The sequence below is a fragment of the Topomyia yanbarensis genome, chromosome 3 (assembly GCF_030247195.1).
Source record: "Topomyia yanbarensis strain Yona2022 chromosome 3, ASM3024719v1, whole genome shotgun sequence".
Classification (NCBI taxonomy): domain Eukaryota; kingdom Metazoa; phylum Arthropoda; class Insecta; order Diptera; family Culicidae; genus Topomyia; species Topomyia yanbarensis.
The window spans coordinates 51256274-51283943 of NC_080672.1; the positions used below are offsets into that span (position 1 = coordinate 51256274).

Consider the following 27670-nt stretch of genomic DNA (forward strand, 5'->3'; position numbering starts at 1 on the left):
ACAAAGATCACATTAAAATGACTCAGCACGCTGAATAGTTGCCATGCGATAATTGAATTTGCAGTGGCCGGTGAAAACCATGGCCAGCGTACCGCAGGGGAGTTTCGAAAAATGTAGTAGATTTTTCGAAATCACACGGAACGGTTGTTCATGAAACGCCTTTGTAGCTAATAATTGCGCTGCTTGAACGAAACCCAGAACTGGATTTTTTTCTCTTACATCAACATAGTTACTATTCAAAAGATCAGTAACCTGCAGTCTGTATGTGCATAATAGTGCATCTTTTTAAGGTGTATGTGTAATGGTTTGATATTTAGAAGTGTCTATGGCAGTAGTCGGAGCTGTGATAAAACCATCAGTCAACGCCATGAATCCCATTATTTGCAGATGGGTGAACATTGACTGGACCGTCAACACCTCTCCCCTCTGCCACCACACAAGGCATCCATATGACACAGTATTGAATGTACAAAATGTCGTGCAAATCCAATAGATGTATTTATGTTTAAGACCCCAGGTATTTCCAAAACTTTGTCTGCACTGCCCGAAGGTCATGCAAGCTTTCTTGACTCTGAGCTCAGTGTGAGCAACCTAATTCAGTTTGGAATCCAATATAACTCCAACGTATTTGACTTGATCTGCACACAGTAGCTCAGAATCAAAGAACTGCAAGGGATGAACCCCGGTTTTTATCCGCTTCTTCGTGAAAAGAAAGAAATCTAACAGTTATTTATCACCATGCTTTCGAGATATACCCGGTAGCAAAACTGGTAAGCATAATTTTTTTCAAGACATGTTTGAGAATATCAAATCTCGTTTGCACGGGAATTATGCCATCTGTTCCAGGCAATTTGTACGGAGCAAAGCTGTCAACCGATTCAGTGGCAACCAACGCCCATGAGTTCTTAATTACCAGAATCAGATCTGTGAACATTGTTCTGCTGGGGATCGATACAACCTGGAAAACGTGCATCGAAGAGACAATTAAGAGTATCTTTTTCGTCCGCGACGTAAACACCCTTTCTGGTTTTCGAGGTGAAATTATGAATCAGTGACGGTTCGATGCCCACTCATAACCGAACGAAAAAGACCTTAAGGTCTCATATGAAAGTTCTGTATAATTGTGAATCAGGGCAGAGACACTACTAACTAACGAACTAACAAAAAATACGCTGAACTATTGGAGCATACAAAAAAAAATAAGTATGTACTATGTTAGCTACAAAAAATCAGTGATTTGTCGCAATGCAGAAGATAGATGTAACTGAATGAGCGGGAAGTAGAGCAGTGTGTAATTTCCTACGGTAAAGATGGATTTTGTGCAACTCTGGACTGACACAGGAATAACAGCAATGGACGATGCTTCTGCTTGCTCAGATAGCACGCATAAATCAAAACGAAAAATGTCATGCTTCATACAATCGGTTATTTTTCGCGCATAGATAGAACCGATAGAACTGAATAAGAAACTGAAAAAACAACCATTGTATGATCTCTTTCTCGAAACAATACATTGTATGATTTCTTTCTCCCCAAAATTCCATTCTAGGGAAATCACCCCTATCTAAGTACACGAGCCTACCTACTGATACATGGACCTTTATCACACCTAACCGTTTCGGAAAGATTTGGAAACATTACGTATATGTAAAAATTACTGAGAATTAAAATACACATTCAAAGAGACGCTCACAAAAAGAAAAACAAATTCCAATCACTACTAATACACCAAAAATACATTTTTTCTAAAAAGTACACATCAGTGTTATAAATATTTGTGATTTTGTAGAATCGCATCATCATAATTTGGTGTTTGCATTTCTGTCGCTCGTCATACTCAAGATTCGCTGTTCAATATAATTATAAAAAATAGTTTCCGACCTCGTGTTGTAAATATGTATTGTAAAAGCAGCAATAGAGGAAGTCATAAAATTACGCAAAATATTATCAGCGATTTAAGAATTAATTTGAAATAGAAACTAAAGAACGTGAATGTAGTTTGTGGTCTAACCACATTCAATTGAAAAAGTCCTATTTCTTTTTCCCTTTGCGACCATTTTAGTCAACGAAATAGTTGAACCTTGTAATTGATCAAAACGTTGTTCATTTGAAGTGATGGTAATTTACCTCCCTTATTTGAATTTCACGATAAGGTGCTCCAGTTTGTGCTGTTCGAAAAGCATTTATTACATCTGGAACATCAAATTTTAAATTCTTATAATAAAAACTATCAACGACGTTAAAAAATATTTCATCAATAATCAATTTTTAAATCGAATTGAAAGTACAACGTATCTTTCTTTCTTAAATATTATATACTACCTAATGAAAGTTATTGAATTGTGTTGTTCGCCAAGTTATATGATCCATTTTCTCATAACGTGAGATGCAGCTCACAACCTCGGATATGATACTAACAACTCATATCTAACACAGCAACGTACTAAGAATCTGAGAAATAGAAGCAGGTCATCAAAATGGAACCATATGCGTAAGGTTGAATTTCAAATATCCAATTCAATCTTGTTTTCTAGCATTTTAGTTGTCGGTTTTTTTGCGTACTTGTTATCCTCAATTCGATCTTCGCGTTTCTTATTTTAAGTACTGTCCAAGGCCGTCCAATATTTGACTGAACCGTAATTCTTTGCATTGATAAGCATAACAGCCCACGTTACTAAGGAATTCCTCCGTAGATGGGATTGTTGTGCGAATCACGGGAGTTCAGTATCCCCAAAAAACCTGTTATAAGCTTCACATTTCCGCAACACGATTCTTCCAATCACTCTCTCAGCACAATTTCTAAAACGTGTGCAGTCGTACAAAATAATAACTATGTAACAGAAACAAACATAAATTCTAAACAAACTAAATGAAACTTACCGATCCGATTCGAAACTAACGTAAAAAATACATCGCGCTTACTTTTTATACATGCTACTAAAATTCGCCACAAACCGGTCGAACCGCTCAACAAATTTGGACTTGGTCATCCGATTGTTGACATACTCCATATCATTCAGTAGGCTAGTAATGGAAAGCACCACGTCGCTGGTGATGACATGCTCCGGGTCAAGCAGCTCGCTCAGAAAATTGTTGAGCAATTCCTTGAAGTGATCCGGGAAACAGCAAATCACGACAAACAACATACGGTACCAGTCCATGGTGTTGTTCAGATCGATCTTCTGACCTAGAATCATATCCAGCGACAGTTTAAGGAATGGACGCAGCAGCTGTGCCATCGGCGCCTGTGGGTCCTGATTGAAGTACACATTGTTTGCGTACATTTCTAGGAACTCTAAACATTTGCTCTCGATTTCGGACGTGAAGGAACTGAGCCCAAGTTCGATGGAACCGAGCAGCTGTTTCAGCAGATCCGGATGCAGATTGGGAATCTATTGAAAAAAAAATCTGTTAGCACGAGTCAGAATCTAGGAAAGAAATAAACCAAACTCACTATACTATATTTTTCTTCGATAAAAGACGTGATTGTGCTGTAGTACTGTAGGCAAAGATCCGGATATTTGATCAGATCGATCGTGATCAACGGTACAATATGCGTCAGACCAAAAATGCAAATTTCCGACGACTGTGCGTTGCTCTCATCGCTTCCGGTGAGAAGTAAATCGTCCGTGAAAAGCGGTTTCGATGTTAGATAGTTGAGCAGCTTCAGGATCAGTATCAGATCTACCGGATCACTGTCGGTGTTCGCCGCACCGAGTGAGACTCGATTGGAATTGTTTTTGACGTAAATTCGGATCACCGAGAAGCAGCAATCATGCACAGCTGTTCGTATCACCTGTTCCGATGTAACGTTCCCAATGACGGACACAATTTCGCAAACTAGCTCCAGGATGAGTTCAACGATTACCTGTAAGTGAATGTTTGTTCGGTTGATGAGCATTTTTAGATAAACAAACGAACGACTTCGTCAGGTTGTTTTCGCGCTGGTTAAATTGAATCTTTGAAGAGAGTAGGTATTTTTTTCGTTTGTTTGTTTATTTGTTGTATCTTCACCAAAAAAACCCTTGGCCCCAGTGGTCGTTGCTTAAACTATTCACATTTGATGATGGACAATATTATCAAATTTCTCGTCAAGTGGAAGTCAAATACCGTCGCCATACTATTGAAAATAACGCTGAAGGAGACCAGAGTTGGTTCTCCTGAAAGGTAATCGTAGGTGAGAGCCACTACGTAGAGCGCGATACGGGCCTGAAGATCCAGACATTCGAGCATTGTAGAGCTATCCACCCTCGCTGGTAGTAAGCCCGTGTCGAACAGAGCTCGAGAACATTTTCTCTATTTCATCAAGGAAGATGTCGGAGAACAAAGCACATAAGCCGACGTTGGACAACCTCTATTCTATCAAGCCCGTTCTAGTAGTACGGATTCCAAACAACAGAACAATATTCTAGTGTGGAGCGAACGAACGCACAATAAAGTGATTTTACACAGTATACATCCCTAAAGCTTTTTCTATTTGAAAGAATCCCAGCTGATGCCTTATTCACGATGCATTAAGTATGTGGCTTGAACGTTAGAGCCGAATCCATGATGACTCCGAGATTCTTGACGTGAGAGTCTCTTGGAATGCTCGAGTCGAACAAATGGTAGTTAAAGTGGATTGTGTTACGTGTCGTGTTCAGCCGGCTGTGAATGTCTGATGTCTTCGTTTGCAGGTGGTATTGATCACATCCCGTTAGATGACAACCACCGATTGACAACTATCGGTTGATAACTGTCGGTTGACAACTGTCAGTTGACAGGCGTGAACGTGCGTATAATAGAGTCGCACTACAACACCTCCCATTTTAGTAGAGCTGGCGGCATCGGCATCGTAGCGGATCGGTACAAGTTGCTGTCTCGTCTCGAGCGACGCAGAAGCGCTTCAACTGGGTTAGGTCCCCTAACAGGAACCCGTCCACGACGTTGTTGGCTAACCGGCTCGAGAAGCTCTCGTAAGAACCATCGCTGCAATTCGTTCAATCTTTCTAGTTCAGCTTGATATGGTGCTGCTACAGTAGTAGCGGAATCTTCAGACGGTTTAAGCCTCTAAGCACCTAAAAGAACATCAAGAGGAATAGTCTGCTCTGCCCTATCTGGTACTCCATTGCAGTCGTCATAGCGTTTCCGCAGCTAATTGCTGTGTGAGCGGGTTATTCGCTCCCGTTTGAATTTGTTGTCGTTATTGAGAACGCAAATCATATTCGTTCGAAAAAGCGATCCGTCGTAATGCAGAATAAGGGTGTTTGTCTTGCACGTCAAAGTTCTTCTCTGTCGCACCATGTTTCGTGTTGAACTATCCTGCTTGTTGTTGTTATCCTTTATAAACCTCCTGTGTAGTTGCTCGAGGACTTACTGTTGTAGTGTATTCGGGATGACGCTAAAAACGTTTTACGCCAAGTACAGCGAATTCCGACCCGCAAACAGCTGTGTTCCGGAAAGAGATTTTACGTCACTTGGCCATCCATTATGTACGAGCTCCACGACTTCCTTGCTGGTCTCGGTGGATATCATGAGACGCTCAATGGGCTGACAGACGATGTTGCAGATAACTGTTTCAACCTCAATCGATGCATTGATGTATTCCTCATCGGGTTTAACATGCCAGTTGATTAAAACGCGAGAGAATATTTGCATATCCGAAATGGTCAGTGGAAATGTAGAGGAGCTCGGGGCTAGTTGGCGGTTGAGGTAAGATGACGATTGGGGTAAGTTGACGGTTGGGGTAAGTTGGCGGAATCTCTTTCCCTCCGTTTCTACTAGATATATAGCGCTACCTCTCGTTGTGTAACTCAAGTTATGTGAAAACCATTATCCAATGTGTTTTTGCTGCAAAACATTTTTTTTTGTAGAAGGTGTGAGCGATATTGTGCTTTCGAGCATACCAAGTGAATTTTCTAAATTCTAAACGCTTTTTTTTTAGGTTGATTTTCAATTTATTTTCCGGAACCGAACACGAATGTCAGACAGAAGCATTGTTGGCGCCCAGCACTGTAGGCAATTTACTGTGTATGGTGGCGAATTACCACGCTTTGAACTGAAAATCGCAAACAACGGCTTGTGATCCGTCTGAAGAACGAAATACCTTCCGTTGATCATTCAGTGGAACTTTGTGGCCGCGTACACCAGACTCAGGGCTTCTTTCTCAATCTGGCTGTACGGGACTCGGCTGGAGTTAAAATTCAGGATGCACGTAGATTCCTTTCTCTGGTCCGTTTGAAAACCGGTCTGCAATGCTGGCGCCAATTCTCACGTTCGAAGCATCTGCAGACACAACTATCTTAATGCGAGGGTTATAGTGCATCAGTATGAGCGATCAAAAGAAGCTGACATGCATCAGACCACTGGAAACCGTTACTTTCCTTGAGCAGCTCATCCAACGGTTGGCGAAGTGCGCGCATTTCGTGGATGCATTTCCCATAATAGTTAATCGCACCCAAGTACGATCATTAGGTGGATGCATGTTGACGATATTCTCAGCCTTGTCTTGGTCTGGCGCATAAGGAAAAGACACTTCTCGAGCTTGACCGTGAATCCTTACTCTTTTAGTCGATGCAAAACACTGTACAGACTCTGTTTCTGCTCCTCAGCGGTGCGACCACCGGACTGAGATGTACATAATCCAGTCAGCATGATTTGCTGAAAAGCGCCGGGAGCGCTCTTGACCCCAGAGGAAATCCCATTGAAACGATATAGCCCCTTGTAAGTGTTGATCGTGATAGGCTTCCAATTTTCTTCGTGGACCTCAAATTGAAGACATTGAACAGGTCGATGTGGCTAAACATCGTGCAATTTGTCATCCGTTTGATTCGAGCGCACCATTCAATCCAGTAGAAACATCTGCGAAAATACGAAGGGAGCGGTCCGGTTTGCGATCCACCACGATAGGTGACTCGAGTTCCCAAATCTTTCAGTCGCTTCAATTCCTCTTCGTCAACGGCTTCCATGTTTGGTGAAACGCTTCGGTTTGAGTACAGGCTGTGTGTCCGGTTTGAGAATGAGTCGAACTTACTTTGTATTGCACAGGCCGATACGGTTTGTAAACACATCGGGGAACTTGGCTTTTAATTCTACTATCTGCTGATCAGGTTGTACGCTGCCGATTAGCTTGCAGAAGGACGAAAATGGCACGTCCCAGAGCCCTGTTTTCTAATTGAGATGTACACATCTTGAATTTGATGTAATTTGACATGACGTAGTTCTATTGGGATCGACTTTTCACTTGGACGATCGACTGCGATTGACCTGAGGTTGTAGATGAATCGATTGACCGAGGCCAATGTGCGGAAGATCAACGAAAAACTAGAACGTCTTTTCAAAAGCTACAATTCGTAGTAATAGTTTGAATTGCGTCGAACTACCAGGTGGTGCGACCTGGCAGGTCTTGTTTCCAATAGATCATCGCCTTGAACATCTGGAGAAGGAAACCACAAAAGATTACCAACAAGTTCCGCCGGTGAGTTACAGCGGGATGCGAGATCTGCGACGGCCAGCTTAAACGAGTCCATACGCAATGCTCAATGGCAAGATGAGATAGCGCTTGAATGATACCTGCTTGATCTGTGCTACACGTGATTTGTAAACAATCAAAGCCAAAGAGACGTTACCTTGTTCATCGATTGTCCTTGCGTACACCACGGCTGCATATGCCTGCTCGGAGGCATCCGAAAATATGTGACGTTGAATTCAACCACGAATAGAAAATATACATCGTGGAATTCAGATGACTTCAAGTAGAGATAGAGCCTTCTTTATTGCTTTCCATTCAAATTCGACGGTGAGTCATCCCATACAACATCGAAGAGGCAAAGTTGTTGGTAGAGAATTTTTATCTTGACCGTTTCAGGAGACCTGCCCAATGGATCAAGTAGTCTAGCTGAATCTGCAATCATCTGGCGCTTTGTGTTGACCTTGAACCATACTCGTCCTCGGAAGGGTACCGGTTGATTTCTAGTGCCTTAGCTGCATTGATGTTATTCAACATTTTCACCGGAACATGTTCATCTTGGGTCTGATTGCTAGTTGGCACTATATTCGTGATGTTGATAAACTGACAGAAAATCATCTACATAAAAATCGAGATTGACGGATTCTGCTTTTGGAAGTACACCGCATTAAACCGCTTTGCTGCTTCTTTCATGTACTCTATTATCGATTAAGGGACCGTCTTTGTGTCATATATCATAGTACATAGTTGGTAGTGCTTCATTCATTGATTCCGAGTTTTTTTGAAAAAGGATACGTTGGAAGTCCTTAAGCGGTGGTGCCTTGCAAATCTCCTCATGCTCCAAAATTTTTGCGATGTGCGTTGTTTTCAAATCCATCTCAATATGCAGCATGATTGTGGCGTCGTAGCTGCGCTTCATCTGCACCTAGGATGAGGTCTATTGTGCCTGGATGATTGAATTCCGTATCAGCCAATTCACCGAGATCGTCCAGCAGCTTAATGTTTTCGGAGTTGAACCGCTGAGATGGGATTACGGTGGTTAGTTTTCCGAGAACGTAAACCACAAGTTGGGTCCTCGGAATCAACAACTTCCTGGGAACAATTTGCTCGCGTATCCTCATCAAGTTTCTCCAGAATACTATGATTTGAGTGTTGCGAAACGAACGAGCAGCACAACAAGCCCATTTGTTTGTGGATGTGTACGAACTGCATGCCTAGCGTTTTTCTTCGGTCACGCAAAATCTCGAGCGAGAACAGCATCGCTGGATTAATCAGCCATAATCTCTCATCTCCTAATGCATCTAACTGGTGAATAATCTCATCTGAAGTTGTTACCAGCTTGGTCAATGATTTAAAAGTAGCTTGTTCTGTTGGATATTAAGCTATGAAATCACAGTGTCGTAGTGGCTGAGTGAGATGCTCCATGCATTTGGATAATTTGCACCAGGATTATTTTTATTTATTGACTAATCTCTTTACGTCTCCCTCGAGTTAGGAAAAAAGGTACTGCATTTCCAATGCATCCGAAATATGATTTCGATTATAAATCGTTGAAACGTAAATATTTTTAAAATATATGTCTTTGGTAATATACTGAAGCACAGCTCTTCCCGTACGTTATGCATGAATGCGATAGCTTCAATATTTCCCTTTTTCTTCTCGATACATCCTTGTATCTGCCAGAAAATAATCAGCTCCTTTAGTTGGTCCAGTTCTTAACCTCATTTACGGACGGACGTCGTTCTTGAACAGCGTTTGTGACTATAAGCTCAGTAGGGTTTGAAAACTACAAAAGAAATATACGGCGCTCGACAAGCGTAACAACGATGCCGAAACACTAGGCGACTGGTTTTTGAAATCTGGCAATCTCGTACATTCCTGATCAATTTGGTTTTTGATTATAATCATTTCTATTCTATTTTTTCGTAGCTACTCATTCGTGTATTTGATATGGAACTGCCATCAGACCGCGGTGAATTTGGAGCGGAGTTCAGTCCGTCGTCCACTTGGGTTTGTTTGTTTTATAGTTGCGGTCATAGAAAAGCTGGTTTCGTTGCGAACTGGTGTTAGGAATCCTTCTAGTATTGACGTTAGGTCAAAGACGTCGGAATTGTCGTCGGTTCTTACATGTGTAGCTAACATATCTGTAATTGCTCTTGTAGCTCGAACATATGTTTATTGCCTCACAATGAAGTTAGGCAATAAACATATGTTCAAGCCCCAACTAGAAAGGACTAGCCACGCCAATGTTTTTATGGTTGGACTCATCATCGACTCCGTCGAAACAACAATCAATATTTTGCAATAGGATTACAGTACCACGTTAAAGGAAACAAAACATCGAGTGCTCAATTTGTTTCGAAGAAAACTACTAGGTACTCGTATGTTTCTTAGTCTTCCTATATAAAGTCATAACAACCCTTAACCGATAATGCTCACCGCATAATTATGATACAGATCGAGAAAAATCGGCAACTCCTTGCATATGCATTGAATCTTAGTGAAAATGATCGTCAACGAATTTTGGTAAGCTCCCTGTACGCAACCAATTAACTCCTCCAGTATTTCGATGACCTTCAGCTTGACATGCTCTTCCTGATAAACGGATTGAAAATTTTGGTGTGAGATCAACATTTTGTACCTGAAAACAAAGAATATTAAAAAATATACATATGCTAATGTCAACCATCATACTTCTCCTCGATCGGCGCCAGAATCTTTCCCAGGTACTCGGCCCGCATCGCTTCACTCTCGACGCTGGAGGCAACCATCACAAAACCCTTCAGTAATTTACGTTTAGCCGTCGCTGGAAGATCGACGCTTTTCAAATCACAGATCGAACGGAAAAATTCCGAATTGAAGATAGCCCTGCAGCGATCCTTTCGCTTCAGCAGCACCAGGAACAGCTCGCAAGTTTCCTCGACGACGGACTGCTCGGCTCGGAGGAACTGTGCGTTCAAGCAGATCTTGTTCAGCAGATAATTTATAACCCACACTGAACCCGGCGTTCCCGTTCCGAATGCTTGCCGAAATATTGTACTCACGTACTCTTCATTAACCGGCATTAGATACGCATCGGACCATCTCCGTAGGAACCAAACCAAGGTGGAACTCAGTTCGGGACTGAGAAACTGATACATGCGAACCTCAATGGCACTCTTTTCCAACTCACACAACCGAAAGCCGGCTGCGATCAGCCGAATCACCGGATCCGCATTTATCACCGCATTTGGAATCTCCTGGATGTCCTGGCTAGGCGATGCCAGCAACTTCAAACTATTAGTAACGTCCGTCACACCGTTAGCAATTTGTTGCGTGCATAGCTGCAGAATTTCGCCTGGAATCATTGCTGATTCACCGTCCGCTTCCAGTGCCAACACATGACCAGTGACCAACAAAATCCAATGTATGTCTTCGAATAAGTTTACCATAGTCTTGGAACTGGAGGCGCTCATTGTCTTTGTCGAATGCAACAAGTGCAGCTGCGTTCCCAAGTTTCTCGTACGATCTTCCAACAGTTTGGACAGCAGCGACAGCGAATGTGTCAGAATCTCTCGCCCAAAGTAACCGATTATTATCAATTGCTCCTTAAAACGCTCCCGATCAGATTCCTCAAAATCTGCAATCTCATCTATCGATTCGTAATCCCGACCGACACCGCGCATTCCATCCGGAGCCGCCAAATGGTACTGAATATATTTTTCAAACATTTGCGTAATAAACGGTACCATAACTTCCGCCGGATAGTTCTCCTTATCATTCAACACGTACAGCCAAATTTCCAGTAAATTTCCTAGCGCATCAATGTAAACTGTTTCATCGGGAGTCATCTAAAATGATAGGAAAATAATTAGGTTAACTTTAATAGTTGAACATTGTATCGAAACATACAGCCTCCTCCATTGCGGCCAACTCGATGAACTTTAAAGTCATAGCGAGAGTTTGCTGCATAAACGCATCGCAGAGAGAATTCGGAAGATCTTTGATCTGTGCACGGGGAAGCAGCTGCAGCAACTTACGTAGAATCAGGGAAAAACTGTATGCCTCTTTCTCTTTGATTTCAATGCTGGAATAAAAATTGTGACATTAGAAAAAGTAACTAATTTGGATAGGGCAGCAAATAACTTACGTATTCAACATCGAAAGAAAATGAGTCAGATAGTTCGTCAAATAGGTTATACTTTCTTCTTTGTTATCTGTTATGATTGGCCCTTTCAAGGTGGACAGCTGGAGGATACAAATTAGTGCTTTCGGTTGTAGGTCTTCATTATCACGAATCTTCCAGTAGATGTAGAAAAATATCTCCAACAATTTTGGTTCGAAAACCACATTCTTCCACTGGGCATGTAGCCTCAGAGGGGGTGCATGCAGTGCTTTCGTAACAGTTTCCGATGTGTCAATAATTTTCTTCGACAAGGACGGTTGCAGGAAGCGTACAATTTGTAGCTTAGGCAGCAAAAAACCCCATGCCAGGATTGTTTCCATAACGGAAAGCATTTGCTTGAAAAGATACAAATGCATAGAGTGACTGGCATCGAAAACTTTGATGAGTTGCTCCATGGCTTGCAACGTCATGACAAAGACCTTCAGCAGGTCCGAGACTTCGAATTGTTTCTTCGCTCGGAAGTGTTCATGCGTCGTTAGACCGGTATCATCCGAGCGCACGATGTTGCAATACTCCTCCAAAATGGCCAGCGTAATACTGCAACTCAGAATCTGTTGTTTGATATCACCAGAAGTCAGCATCTTTTTTGTTTCCTCTATTATTTGACCCCGTTCCACTCCCAAATCTTCCAGGCTCGCTCGTTTGATCATGATCGCTACCACCTGGAGCAGTTTGTCCCTTATGAATACTGGAATGTCCCGCTGGATGATGTAGTTCAGCAAATATTGCCGAAGTGACGCCTTGTCCCGATCTGGAATGGACATCCATTCGGCGACTACGGCTTTCTTGAGGACGTCTGCTGCCTCGAAAAGCACTAGATCTACGACGGATTTTTCCAAGATTGTCTGGCACAGGACGTACGGGGACTTCGTTCTGCGAAAGTTCATGAATATGGCTTCGGACTGCTGGCGCTGCTCTCTGGAGACTACCGTCGGCGGAGCCTAAAGGGAAAGAGAAAAAATAGAATAAACGATATTGGAAATAGTGTATGTGCGCGGGTCTTGAGTCCGTGGGATTTGTTGAAAACAGCACTAAGAATCTGTAGACCAAATCCGTGGTTTTAAAAAAAGATTTGGAGTTGACTTTCTAATTTTGGTAATGTCCAACGAAAAACCGATCGATATATTAACTGCCGCTATACGCATAACTGTCCCATATGCTATGGGATTTCCTATATACGGGACCATTACTTATGCGTAGAACTGCAGTTAATGATTGAAACGAAACTTGAATATGTAGTCACATGGTCTTTTCCGCCTTTCACATACGGAAAGGTTATACAATGGATCGGAATTTGGACTTCTTAACCGAGGCCGCAGGGTCGAGTCTTTTATACAATTCGACGGAAAAAGTCTGCATATGATTTTTTTTAATAAAACTAAAAAAACCAGAAAATCCAGGAAAAAATCTACAAAACCCTAATGTCTCAGGGAACGGGTTTGGGCTGCCACCATCCAACCCGCTAAAAACCACTGCTCTTGCCCAGAACATGATTCCTCCCCGGCAGTACCTTACGACATAGTGGCGAAAAAATCTTCCATTTTTCGAACTTTTCTGAAACAACTCAAAAAAATGTCTGCTCGCAAATAATTTTTTTTCTGAACGAAAGAAAATTCTGGAAAAAATTTGGAATAAGACGGAAGTAACATTGAGAGCCTTTCTCTTTCGATTATTACGACGTTACTGTGATAATCTGCACTACTTTTCCAGTACATGTCGAAAGCCGAAGGTTTTTACTAGAATATTATGCAAAGATGTGAATAGTAAAACTGAATTTCTCATTGTTACTAACGTCCTAATCCAAATTTTATCCAGAGCTTTTTTCCATGGCCTACTTTTACTAGTGACCCGTTTTTTCGTTCTTCCCGTTACTTTTTCACTCTCATTTTTTCTCGCATTCTCATTTCATATGTACTCTCTCATTGAAACACTCAGAAAAGTACCATTTACGAATAATTGGTCTCTCGTCTCGCTTATCAAGTCGAGGGGTTACCAATCGACTGAATTCAATCACTCACCAAATACATAGTCAATTTTGGGAGAGAAATACACAGACGGTCCATTTCTGCATGGCAGTCGGAGAACTAGCTGTGAGCCGAGACTTAGTGCTCTTCCCCCCGACGACGGAGAATTCCCCGGTTAGAGAAGTCCTCTTGAAACCGAGCCAAGCAACAAGGTGTCGAGGTAAGTTCGATGATTCCGGTGGAGCAGGGCGTCCGGTTTGCTGGTGCCCTGACGACCCGCGACAGGTGGTGTCTCGTCGCGGTATGTTTAGTCCCCGGCGGTGAATCTAGCTTAGGCCGACGGAGCTCATCGGCGGTGAATCTAGCTTACGCTGACGGAGTTCCCCGGCGAAGGAAGTTCTCCTGATAACAATTATTCTTTGATTTTAGTATTACAACTTCTTGAGCCCATTGGCTCCCTGTCCGGTGCCATTTAGCACCGCAACCCCCTTAAGTTGTTTGGTTCCCCCCTGGTTCCATTTCGCCCCATTTCCCCGATGAGCCATTCAGATCCCAATTTTAGTAAAATCTTGTTCGCGAACTATTTGGTCTAGTCTCCGACAATGGATTTAGCCTACTCCGACGGAAAATTCTCCAGCGAGAGAGGTTCTCCCGAAACCGAGCGTTAGAGTGCTCCCGATACCGATGTTGATTTAGCTCCCCGCTTCGTCCCAATCTACTCCATCTGGTCCCCGGCGGTGCACCTAGCCTACTCAACGGGCCAACCAGTAGGTGCTGGGGTCAATTCAGCGGTGGAGCGCAGCTTCCGGCTTACTGGCGCCCCAACGACCCACTGCTAGCTATTCGGCGCTGTCCAATCCCTGGCGGTGGATCTAGCTTAGTCACGATCTACCCGGTAGGGTGTCGAGATTGGTCTGGCAATTTCGGTGAAGCCTGGCGTCTGGTTTGCTGGTGCCCCTGCAACCCAAACCCGGTGATACGCCGCGTATGATTCAACTGGGCACCAACGAAAAGTTCCCCAGCGGCGGAATTTCTCTCGAAACCCGATTTGGGGTATCACGGCGACTTTCTAGCCAATGGCGCTACTTCATTGGTCCCTTTGCCACTTCCTCTGCAGCTCGGAAAGTATACTCGTAGCCACTTTGTTGACAGCGTCCTAGGTATGCTCGTCGTGGCACATCTCTTCGACGATACTGTCAACTGTCACACCAGGCATACCCGAACTTCTTCAAACCTAGGGCATTAGAAGACCACGTGTTCCGGTGTCTCTTGCACGTACGCACAATTCGGGCAAAGCGATGACGAAGCTTGTTCAAATCGATGCAATGCTTCCGGAAGTACTTGCATCAGTTTGAATCAGTTCCGAGTTCGCGGGTTCTTAGTTACAGAATCGACAAAAGTAATCTACATCCCGCATCCGGTGATCCACTATGTGACCTCATATGAGATGTCCAAGTTCGTCATCCATTTTATATTGAACTGTGGTCAAGACAGGATTTAGGTCGAGTTCCCTTATTATACTCAGGTGACCATTTAAATCCCTATCAAGTAGTGGTTTACCCTTTAGCGCTCTATGTTAAAATTTTATCGCAATCTCCTGCTTGTTCCTAATCGTTGGAAATATTGCAGCGACATCTCGTTGAATGAAACCTGTAATTGTACTAGTCCGTTCATCAAAACTGCAGCTCTTGGAGTTGTATGGTCTTTGGAATATACTAACTTGTGAGCCGTGGAATTTAAAATAAGGATTGAAAGTTTATTTGATCACGGCTCCTGTATGAAAGCGATGTCTAGGCGCTCCTTGGTGAACCTCCGGGCAAGAACTCTTGTGGCACTTTTTGTGCGATGAAGGTTCACGTTTGCTGCTCATTGTTTGGGTGTTTTCGGCAGTCGATTTTTTGGGCCAATGCTTTTTTTTTTTTTTTTACAATGGAGAAGACCTTTATGTCCTAGCCCAGTACACGTGCTAACGGTAGAGTCCAATCTACCACACGGGGTGCACTGGGGGCGTGTCGGACTCGAATGGTGACCAGCCATTAATACCGACTAAACTCCATTGGGCTCCGCCATCATTCCTCCCAGGAACTACCTCTCGGTATTACTTCTGGGGGGATGGCTGTACTCAATGTACTCATTCACTCTCACTCACGCGATCATACATCCTGTATGAGGCTTACTTGGGTGCTCTCTCAATCACACTTTGATTCACTCTCAAACACTCCCACATGAGGCCGACTTTTGTGCTCACCTTTTACGTTCCATGCGAGGCTGATTTGTGTGCTCACCTTACTCATTCCTTGCTAGGCTTACTTTTGTGCTCGCCCTACCCATGCATGTGAGGCTGACTTGGGTGCTCACCCTATCACCTGATTCACTCTCAATCGTGCCACTCTATTGTACCTTTGTCACTCCCTCTGGCATCCCATGTGGGACATTTTTCTTAGGCCCCACTTCTGACATACCATGCGAGGCTGACTTTTGTGCTCACCTTTTTCATTCCTTGCTAGGCTGACTTTTGTGCTAGCCTCTACCAACCTGTGAGGCTGACTTTTATGCTCACCCTTAACATGCAGTGTGAGACTGACTTGGATGCTCACCCTTTCACTCCTCTGCCACGCCATGAGGCATCGATAGCTTAGTTCCAACATACTACGCTACGACCCTCCCGTCTTGGCATGAGGCAGTCCACTTATACGCCTATACACTCACTCTTCTGTCTTGCTTCGGGGTGGCTGGGTTTACCCCTTACGCGGTTGCCATTCGCTGCGCCAAACCTGCCTCGGCATGAACAGACCATTCACTCCCTTTTTTGCGCTTGGCCTTTTTTGCTCCAGCTAACCAATCACTAGTTAGCCGTGCCCGCCGTCTGTTGCTCGGTTCGCCAGATTACCTGTAGCCTGCTGGCAATCTGGATGGTAGCAGCCGAGACTGCGTTCCACTTCTCCACCGTTTGACACATCCGCTGGATACGGGTATCCGGGGTTGTGTCCCAGCCACAGACGTCAAGCATTGCTCTTCTTTCGACGTCGAACCGATGACATACGAACAGTATGTGTTCGGCAGTTTCATCTACACCTGGGCAGTCCGGACAGACTGGGACCTCCGCGTGCCCGAACCTGTGGAGGTACTGACGGAAACAGCCATGGCCTGACAGGAATTGTGTCAGGTGGAAGTGAACTTCCCCATGGGGTCTTCCCACCCAGCTCGATATGCTAGGTATCAGCCGGTGGGTCCACCTACCTTTCGAGGAGTTGTCCCACTCACGCTGCCATCTGGCGACCGAGGTCACCCTGGTGCGCTCGCGGGCTCCCCTATTTCCACGTAGCTCAAAGCACTCCTCATCTTCCCGAATGACCAGCCCGACTGGCATCATGCTCGCTATCACGCAGGATGCATCGTGTGATACCGTGCGGTAGGCAGATATCACTCTGAGGCACATCACGCGGTAGGTGCTCTCCAGTTTCTGTAGGTAACTGGTTACCCTCAGTGCTCTTGACCATGACGGGCCGCCGTACCTGAGGATAGATACGGCAACGCCTGCCAGTAACCTACGTCTACTGGCGCACACCTTTGAGCTGTTGGACATCATTCTCGATAGTGCCGCAACAGCAGTCGACGCTCTCTTGCACGTATAGTCGACATGGCTGCCGAAGGTCAGCTTGTCGTCTATAATGACTCCGAAAGACTTCAGACTTCGCTGTGAAGTGATCGCGACTTCTCCCACATGGATAACTGCATGTTGTGCCGACTTGCGGTTGTTGACGATAACTACCTCCGTCTTATGATGAGCGAGCTCCAGGCCTCTCGCGCTCATCCATTCCTCCACCGTGCTAATCGCGTGTTCTGCGGTTAGTTCTACCTCAGGAATTGACTCCCCGTAGACCTCCAAGGTTACGTCGTCGGCAAAGCCGACGATCTTGACCCCAGGAGGGAACTTCAGTCTCAGAACCCCGTCATACATGAGGTTCCATAGCACCGGGCCTAGGATCGAGCCCTGCGGGACTCCGGCGGTAATCGGAACCCTTTTCTGACCGGCATCGGTCTCGTATATCAGTACGCGGTTTTGGAAGTAACTTTCCAGGATCCGGTACAGACCCACCGGTAGGCTAAGCCGGTGTAACGAGAGCGCGATGGCATCCCAGCTTGCGCTGTTAAATGCGTTCTTCACGTCAAGTGTCACTAACGCACAGTATCGAATACCTCGCCTTTTTCGTTGGATCGCTATCTCGGCAGTATTTATCACTGAGTTGAGAGCGTCCACTGTGGACTTACCCTTCCGGAAGCCAAACTGGTTGCTTGACAGACCGTCCGTACCTTCCGCGTACGGGGTGAGCCTGTTGAGGATGATCCTCTCAAGCAGTTTGCCAGTCGTGTCTATCAGACAGATTGGTCTGTACGCCGATGGGTCGCCTGGCGGCTTCCCGGGCTTCGGCAACAGCACCAGTTTCTGCCTTTTCCATCTATCGGGGAAACGGCACTCGTCAAGGCATCTCTGCATAGCTAGCCTGAACATGTTCGGGTTCGCTATGATCGCTGCCTTGAGAGCGTTGTTTGGAACTCCATCCGGCCCTGGAGCTTTGTTCATTGCTAGGGATTTAGCCACTGCGAGTCGTTCTTCATTCGTCACTGGAGCCACCATTTCGACCGTGCCCGCACTGTCTCGTAGTGCAGGTGGCCAGGGGCTTGTGGCTCGAGACGGGAAGAGTACTTCGATAATCGTTGCCAACCGGTCCGGAGACCGTTCTGGGGGTGAGGAGCCCCCTTTGGTCTTGGCCATCACAATCCGGTAGGCGTCACCCCACGGATTCGCGTTGGCACTCTCACACAGGTTGTCGAAACACGCTCTCTTGCTGCTTTTAATAGCCTTGTTAAGGGCTAATTTCGCAGCTCGAAACACTTCACGGCGGTTCTCTCTTGCATCCTCGGTGCGAGCTCTTTGCATCCTACGTCTAGCTCTGAGGCAGGCTGACCGTAGAGCTGCAATCTCGGCACTCCACCAGTATACCGGGCATCTACCGTTTCTTGGCAGTGTTTTTCTCGGCATAGTGGCGTCGCACGCGCGTGGTAGAACAGCTACCAGCGCATCCCCGCTTAGACTGTCGGTGTTGGCCTCCAGTCCCAGGGCCGCGGTGAAAGCTTCGCTGTCGAAGTGATTGGACTTCCACCCGCGTACCTGACAGGGATCTCCCGCCCTCGGATGCTGCACACCATAGTTGATCTTAAAGCGGATTGCTAAATGATCGCTATGGGTGTAGCCTTCGTCTACCCTCCATTCCATGCCTGGAGCCAGACTCGGGCTGGCAAAGGTCAAATCAATCCACGCCTCCACTCCGTTCCTACGGAATGTACTAGCGGAGCCATCATTAGCTAGCACAGTATCGAGTTTCGCAAACGCTTCCATTAGCGCTTGACCCCTGCTATTTGTACAGCGGCTGCCCCACTCCACTGCCCAAGCGTTGAAGTCTCCCGCTATTACTACCGGTTTCCGGCCCACGAGGTCCGACGAGAGCCTGTCAATCATCTGGTAGAACTGTTCTATTGGCCACCTTGGTGGGGCGTAGCAGCTGCAATAGAACACACCATTGATCTTGGCAATCGCCACACCCTCGGCGGAGGGGTGTATTACCTCTTGAACCGGGAACCTTCCCGTTGTACAGATTGCCACCATTCCAGACCCGTCCGACACCCAGTTGCCGTTGCCGGCAGGGATGCTGTACGGGTCTGATAAGAGGGCGACATCTGTCCTCGACTCCGAGACCGACTGCCACAGCAGCTGTTGGGCTGCTGCACAATGGTTAAGATTTAGCTGTGTGACTCTCACGGCTTCTTCTTATTTAACTCGCCGAAGGGACACGAAGGTCCGCCCATAGCATGTTTATGGGCTTGCTTCTTAGCGGTGCAGATAAGGCACTTATATGCCTTAGTGCACCCCCGCTCTTTATGCCCCTCCTCGCCGCAGCGACGACATAGCTTGCTCCTATCTATGCCTTTGCATTCGTATGCTTTATGGCCGGATTCTAGGCACCGATAGCACCTGTCCACTGAAGGCGGCTGGGGTATACTAATAGGGCATACCGACCAGCCGATCTTCAGCTTCCCTTTCTCGGTTACCTTTTTGGCATCCGCATTCAGTAGCCTGAGGTAGGCTACTTGGGTGCCAGAGGGTCCGTCCCTCAATCGCACAGAGGCCCGCTCGATTGTGACGCCGCAGTGCTCCTTGACGGCTGCGACGACGTCTTCTGCGGTCGTGAACTCGTCCAAGTGCTTGCACTGGAGAGTTGTTTCCGCACCTAGCGACCTGATTTGGGCGCCCTCACCAAGGACCTCTTGGGCCAAGGCCTTATATACTGCACTTGATTGTGCGCCTCGCTTCAGCACCAGGAGCATCTCTCCCGTGTTGGTGCGTCTTACGCTACGCACATCCTGCCCAAGGGCCGAAAGGCTTTCGGCCGCCTTCATCGATTTAAGGACATCGGCGTATTTGTCCTTGTCGGTTTTTAACCACAAGGTTTCGCCTCTGTCCTTGGCCTTCCTCGCAGGCCGCGGTACCTCCGGTTTCGGTGCCGGCTTTTTCTTGGTGACCAGCGTCCAGGGGTTTGAGCCCCCCTGCCCCGGTCGTGCCGGGTTGCTGGTACCATCGCTCTCCACAGCGAGGTCACTCTCGCCCTCGCTTACCTCACCCAGGCGGCGTTTGACCTTGACGGTTGCACGCCGAGTGGTGTCGGTTTTGGCACCCTCGCCTGGCGACTTCCTAGGGCGCTTCGCATTCGATGCCGTCTTGCGATTGTCCTTTCCTTTTCCCTTCGAGGGGAACTCGGTCGCCGCTCCGATCGACGTGGCTGCTCCGTAGAAGGTAAAGGCCACTGTCTGTGAACCTCTATCGACCTTCTCTCTTTCCTCCCTATTGGAGGCCACTGTCTGGGTTTCTCTGTCGGGCCTCTCCCGACATTCCACCCTCTCAACATAGGCCTGCTGTTCCTGTCTTGCGACACGAACAGCTTTCCGGAGCTCCAGAAGGCTCAACTTCAACTCCTTGGCTATGTTCTGCTTTGCGCTAGCGAAGTCGATTATAGAATCGAGTTGCTTCGCTACTTTGCGCATCGCAGATATTGGCCTTTTCGATGCATTGGTAGGGTTATTGCCTACCGCCGCTGGGGGGTCACTGGTGCTTTCGGATGCAGCACTCATCGCTCCACTACTCTCCCCACGGGGGGGAGACCTCGCCAAACCACCTCTAGCGAAGGGGTTTGGCACCTCCGTCTGTTTGTTTTTATTTTTATTCATCTCCATGTATAGTCCCACGAGTAGCGCGAGAAATATATGTCCGCCACGCCAGAGCTCCGCATTAGCGTGGTAAGGGACGCTTACTGTGGGGGTTGCCCAGGTACCCCACAGGCTCCGTTAACGATCGAGCATCTTTTTCACCCCCTCGATCACTCATCCCTCGGCACGGGTCGCTTCACGCCTTGGAATTGGGGTTATGCCCTACCTTGCTTTACGTGGTGATCTCAGCCCGGATCATCACAACCATCCTCCTTTACCAGGGCTTTGGACCTGTAGCTCTGGTTCTCAATAGTTCCATGTACGTATGTTATTTCAGACATGCTACTATTGGGATCCGTCATTCGCTAGCGGAGTTCGCAAATGCCAATGCTTTGTCCCCTTTATTTTGTCGACGTCTAATCGCAGGCTGTGTGCTTCTCAACGTTCCAGCGAAGTTCTTCGGCCCAGTATTTACTTCAGCTATAGCCGTTTGCGCACCTTCGCCTACAAGGGGGTTTCCGATCATCTCCTTCCTTATTAGTTCGTGAGCCGCATACGAAAGGCAACTTCTAAATATAGATCGAGACGGGCTCTCACAGATGCACGAGTTATCGTTGCTGCAAGCTTGCTATGATCAGAAATCCGTCGAGAAATGTTCCGCATTGGGCCACCCACAGGAGCTTTTTACGTCCACGCTTGCCCAAAACTTCGTCGAAGACCGGGTCACCCTTCAACTGGCGCATTCTAGCCTTTCCGAATACATAGTTCAGTGGGTTGTGTTGCGAGGTTATCAGTTTCATTGAAGCCTTTTTTACTGCCAATAGGAACCCTACAGTTTTGAGAATTGCGTTTCTCTTCACGAACCTCTAGCATTTTTTTTTCGAGAGTTGTCCTACTGGAGCTGTACTACAATTTACAGATGGGACAGGCAATGTCGCCCACTAAAACACTGCATTAGGCCAATTGTAGCGGGCCGTAATTCTGAATGTAATATTCATTGTACGGTTCAGGTATGTGCGGGCGTAGGGACTCGCGATCGCGTGTATCATCGCGAAGAGCTCGAGCATTTGTAGTTAACGTGTTCGATCGCGCGTGCGTTTGTATGTCGCGTGTGATAACGTGTATGTAGCTTCGCGTGTATAAATTCTTTTTTTAACCATGTGCCTTTCGCATATTCGCGTGTGTTCTTGGATAATCGTGCGCGGACCGTGAGTCTAATACTTATTTTTTGGTGTACTGCTAAGATGCTAAAAGAGTGTGAGATCTTCCATATCACTAGAGTGCCCGGTGATGTCGCCATGGAACGTGTTGTCTAGTGGATATGTGCTTTTTTTTGGTCCTACTGTATGTATGGACCTAAGTTATTAGGACAGAGAGTAATTGTTTCCGGACGTGACCGATTCATGAGCGCGCGAAAACGGACGTTTGTAGGTTCGTGTTTGAGACAGCGTTTGAAACTTCGTGAGTGCTACAACGTTCTCCTGATTACCGGGGTGTTATAAAGTTTGCGCGATCGCGAACGTAGGTGTGCGTTGTTAATCGCGAAGGCTTAAGCGTTCGTACGTTAACGTGTTTGTCACGTGTGCTCGCGTTCATGTCACTTCGCGTGTACAAGACTGGATTTTGTAACCGTGTGGCATTTCCTATATACGCGTGCGTTCTTGGATGGTCACGTGGACCTTCATTCTGATAGTTAGTTTTTGGTGTACAATTCACATTCTGACAGGGAGTAAGTTACCCCATATCACTAGAGTCCTTGGTCATGTCGCCATGTAATGTGGTGTCCAGTGGATATGAGAGCTTTCTTTTTCTAATTGATCCAATTGAAGGCATGGACCTAATCTGCTGATATCAAGGACAGAAACAACCGGAAGTGACCGATTTTAGGTTCACGCTTGAGACCGCGTTTGAAAATTTATAGGAGCTGAGACATTCACTTTATCACTGGGATGCCATTATGTTTACTAGATCGCGGGTGTAGATGTCGGGGATGATCGCGAAGGGCTCAAGCATTTGTATATTAACGTGATTGTCACGTGTATGTGACTTCGCGTGTATAACTTCGATTTTATAATGACGTAGTGTGTATTTTTGTCTGATTGCGCGCGGACCGTGAATCTGATGCTTAATTTTTAGTGTATGGTACAGATGGTAGTCCGTTTCCCTATAAGGAAGCTTGAGTTCCAGGTCATGTCACCATGGAACGTGTTGTTTGGTGAATATGAGCGTCACTTTTTTGATTGGTTCAACTGAAGGCATTAGTCCAGACTGGTAAAACTTTCGGACGTGACCGTTTTATGATCGCGCGAGTGGTGGGTTAATGTTTGAGACTGCGTTTGGAAGTTTAAAGATGCCACGTTTACTTAACTACCGGGGTGTTTTCATGTAGGCGAAATCGCGGGCGTAAGTATAGGTGGATTATTGCAATTGCATGGTCGCGTTTGTGGCCAGGTTTGTGTTATCGCGAAGGCCACGAGCTTTTGTACCTATATGAGTATGGATAGCGTATAGTAGGGATATACTAATAAAAGGAATCATAACATGCCGAATAAAGAAAGAAAGATGCAAAGAGCTTGACTAGAAGTGTATAAATTGAACAATGCTATTTTGGTATACGTAAATAATGGAAAAGCAAACTAATAGATGTACAAAATAAACAGACTAATGAAGTAGAATAGAGAAACATATGTAACATGCAATCAAACTCGTCTAAATGCAGCAAATGTTGTATATTTATCATTAACAACAATTGCATGCTGTTAGACTTTCATCATGCTATGCTGGCCGGGAATGGATGACTCGCGTGCGTCGGTAAATTTATTTTACCCTAATTTATCCAACCCGATTTTTCCGAATGCATAGAACCAAATGCTCAGATTGATCTCCAGAAGTATTAGCCACTATTCTATCACATACGTCAGCTCTGCATCCATTCCCTGACCCAACAGTCACAAATACTCAGACGAATACATACATAGATAGGCATACGACTAGCACATAACAGTTTTACACTAGTACGAAAAACTACGATTATCACAAAGCTACAACTAATAGGTTTCTACTTATTCTACTTTATTAAATTAATTTGATCATTAAATTAATTTAAGGGGCCGTTCATAAACCACGTAGACTCATAGGGGGACTGGGGGTCTAGCAAAACTCTACGTTTGTCTACGAAGGGGAGGTGGTGGGTCTTTGAAAAAGTCTACGTGGACTTTTTTGTTGTTCTCGTATTACTAATTATAAATGGGATTTAAAGAGAGTTGTTGGTAAAAGTCTACTAAAGTCTACTAGGGGGGAGGAGGGGTTGAAAGTTCTCAAATTTTGGTCTACGTGGTTTATGAACGGTCCCTAATTAGTATACGCATGATGACGAAGTCGACTGATAAATGTACACACAATGACTCCCAGAACAATATTTGCAAGCACGGCACACAGCAAAAGTCAATCTACGTCGATCAGCCAGTCGGCCACGACACCGCGCATAGACCAGTGGTTTAGCGTTGGTATGCGCAGGTGCAGAGTATGAAGAAACATATAGCATAAAAAGGCGCATAAGCCCTCTCGGTCTCCTCGATGCACCACTATCGAGGCGTAATGCAATACCCATCTTAAAGCAATTGATGCTTGATGATGTTTGCAATACCGTCAAACCCCTAAACCTTGGGGAGGGCTTCACGAACCTCTAGCATTTTACACATAAATTGTTTTGATTCTGCATCAGGCGGAGAATGTTTCTATTAACCCATTCATGCCCATGTTGTTTGTGGACAACAACGTTTTTCAACAGCTATAACTTTTCATTGGGGCTAGATTTGCTCACAAAAACAAGTAAGACTAATAAATGTGACTGTTGCCTTCCATTTGAGCATTAACAGTTACCAGGATCAGTTCTAGAACCGAAGTTATTGCAATTAGTCTGATTGGATTCCGATGGAGCAGTGCTGCCAGGGACAGTTTACGTTGAGGATGGAAAATGAATTTTTCATATATCTTCGGTATGGTGCAATATTATTGAAAACTAATAAAGCTTATCAATTTGGGCTGTCTTTGGCTATGGTTTTCACGTGACTGGACTATTGTAAATATTCTAGGAGAATTGTATTGAACATTAAAAGGTAAAAATTGAGCAGCTTCTAGCACTGCAAGGGAAGCACCTATCTTTATGAAAAAAGGCTTTTCGGGTTTCTTGATCCCACCGTTTTCAAGGAAAAAGGTGTTGGAAGCTGCGACGTTTCTACGGCTTCCAATGAAGTGCCGTTTTTGGGCTTCATCGCAGCTGTGGAATGCTGCAGCCACTTGTGTGCACAGATGATTTCGAGTTCAACTAGATCATTTCGTTGAAGGTTGGGCGCTACTCAATTTTTTGTGGTAATTTAGGATCCTGCCGCTTGATCTTTTACGGTTGGGGCTCCTCCCTACACCCACTATTGTTCGTCGGACGCTGTCGCTCGACTGGTATATTCTCTATATTTGGCAATTCTAGCGCATCAGCGGGTTTGTGGCCGTTCCTCAGCAGTCACCCATAGCGTTTCTTCGCCGCTCCGTTGAAGTGAGGAGTTTCCCGTGTTCCTCACGTTTTATTTTCCAAGCCCTCCGACCGGTTCCGCCGGGCTGATCAGTTGCGTTGACACCTGTCCGATTCTCGTCTCTAATCGGAGAGTTGAGAATGGACGAAGTGTAGGACACAACCTCCTCCAACGACCTTCAGCAGCTCCTCAAGTTCGCATTCTGGGCAATCCTTCTCATTTTCTAATGGTTTCCGGTTTCTTCTTACGAATAGCCAGAGAAAGAAAGTCAACCCTGTCAAGAGTCTTGCCTGACAGGGTAAAGGCAAAATCAGTGTGGGGTGCGCCCTGGCGCATTGCTTGCTTTTTATAATCACTTCAAATCCCAGTCAAAGTTTTAGGTAGGGCCGGGGTCTGAAGTGTTGAAAAGATTTATTTTACAAATATTTATACGAATTTCCGTTTCGCTAGTTGCCAAGCTCAAAAACCTATTTAGAATGACGGAGTCGGTCATCAGTCGGCAATAACTGCAAAACGCAAAGAATGTCTCTGAGCTGTGGACCATGTGGCGTTCACGTCCAAAATAAACAAGGCTTGCGTAGAATTTACACCCCTTAAGCTAACGGAGCTATGGCTTGAAATCGGAGAATGACACCGAAAACCATGTTATCCTTGTTGGTTCTGTGGTGTCTTAAAATTCGTTGTGGACTGTAGTTTCGATTACCATAAGTACTCCAATTGTGGCCAATTGGGAAATCGTGAAGAATACTGCGACGCCGCAAAGTCTCAGAAAACACAAGTCGGCTCAGTTCATTGTTCCGGAACGAATATGCGACTGTAACTCGGCACCGCATCTTCAGTGGGATTCAGTTTTACCACATCAGCAAGATCACATCAAAATTTCGCAAAATTCAATCATGTGAATTAAAATTGTTGAAAATAACAGTACAGCAATATGTTTCTTTAAACCTGTCCAATCTGGTGCATTGAACTACAAGCTGAAACTATTGATCGTACAGCTCCAAATGACCTTGAACTGCTACATTTAGGTACCAGCATACCTGGTGGAGATAGTCGAATTGAGTACTGACCGCGCAAATTGCAGTCGTCAGCTCTCGAAACTTCCCATTAATGAACGATTGACTGCGATATCAAGCATCGTTACCAGAAAAAACAATCAGCTGCCAAAATAATGTTCTTTATTCGCACCTGAATCACAAACTGTGCGTTATTTTTGTTGTTATTGGCACTGACTGTGTTTGTGTTGGCTGCGACGTCTGTGGAGCTCGAGAAGTACAAAAATCAATAAATACTTTGTTGCTTTGTTTTGGTTACGCGCTGGTAGCTGAGAATAAGTTATTTTTAATTGGTCCATTGTACTGAAGGTCCTCCAAAGTTGCCTTTGTACGAAAATAAGCCAAATGTTTTAATTGAACACTATAGAAGTTAACTTACCATTATAATATGAGCAGCCGTCTCCAAATCCTTCAGCAAAGATTCTTCCATTGTGAAATATTAATTCACCTCTTTTTCTCTTACTCTATCTAGAGGACTGATTAATTCCAAAGTTTATCTTCAGTCACAAATATTATTCACCAGCTTTTCATCCAATGTTTGCATTCGCTTTTCCTCTGCTCTGGCGAAAAATTTCAAACCGAAGCAGATGCTAACACCCGTAAAATCGCAACACAAAAAAGAATGCAATAATATTCAAGAATCACTCCTTTTCCTATTTTCTTCAAGACGTTCCAACTACTAGGCCTGGTTTCAAGTTTCAACACGTCCGTCTTCACGACCTTTTCTTTTTTCTTCTTATGCGAACCCCGTCTAGAGCAGGTATATCGACTCCCTGCTTGTGGGGTTCGGAATGTGAAAATTTTCCTGGCAATCGAAAAGGGAGTTTTCCACTTAAGTTTACGTGTTTTTTTCGAGCACTACACAGAATGAGCAACGGGAAACAATTTTGTGAACTAGATTTTTGAAATCTGTACACGATTTATACAGAAAACTATAAAAAGGTATGTACTTTTCACTTTTCTTTACGCATGATGTCTAACGGGTGGCAAATAGTGAGGAAATGGTAATCTTGAAGAAGGAAGCGCGAGATGAAAGTAATAAAAGCAATGGAGATAGATTTCGGTAAACCATCTTGTATTAAATAAAACGTCAAACTATGCACAAGAAGGAGTCCGTTCATATTTCAATTCGTGGCAGCGTTGCTAGATATACCGAACCGATTGTTATCCAATGAACACATTAAAAAAACTTTACCCATTTTATGTATTCAAATTACCCATTTTCGGAAGTTATTCGAGCTGTCAAA

The 27670-nt window shown here is 45.2% G+C and overlaps 1 protein-coding gene across 2 annotated transcripts; it reads right to left on the minus strand.

The window, feature by feature from the left end:
- Positions 1-1714: 1714 nt before the first annotated feature.
- On the minus strand, positions 1715-27444 carry LOC131686851 (exportin-4-like). Of its 2 annotated transcripts, XM_058970845.1 has the most exons (8): positions 26803-27444; positions 11577-12553; positions 11339-11513; positions 10142-11277; positions 9887-10088; positions 3455-3868; positions 2881-3392; positions 1715-2799 (listed from the first exon to the last, which is right to left on the minus strand). In XM_058970845.1, exons 1-7 carry the CDS (start codon positions 26851-26853, stop codon positions 2919-2921), a joined length of 3429 nt encoding a protein of 1142 aa, XP_058826828.1. In that variant the 5' UTR covers positions 26854-27444; the 3' UTR covers positions 1715-2799; positions 2881-2918. The 2 variants fall into 2 exon arrangements, with proteins under 2 accessions (XP_058826828.1, XP_058826827.1); XM_058970844.1 differs by having other exon boundaries at positions 1715-3392.
- Positions 27445-27670: the final 226 nt, after the last annotated feature.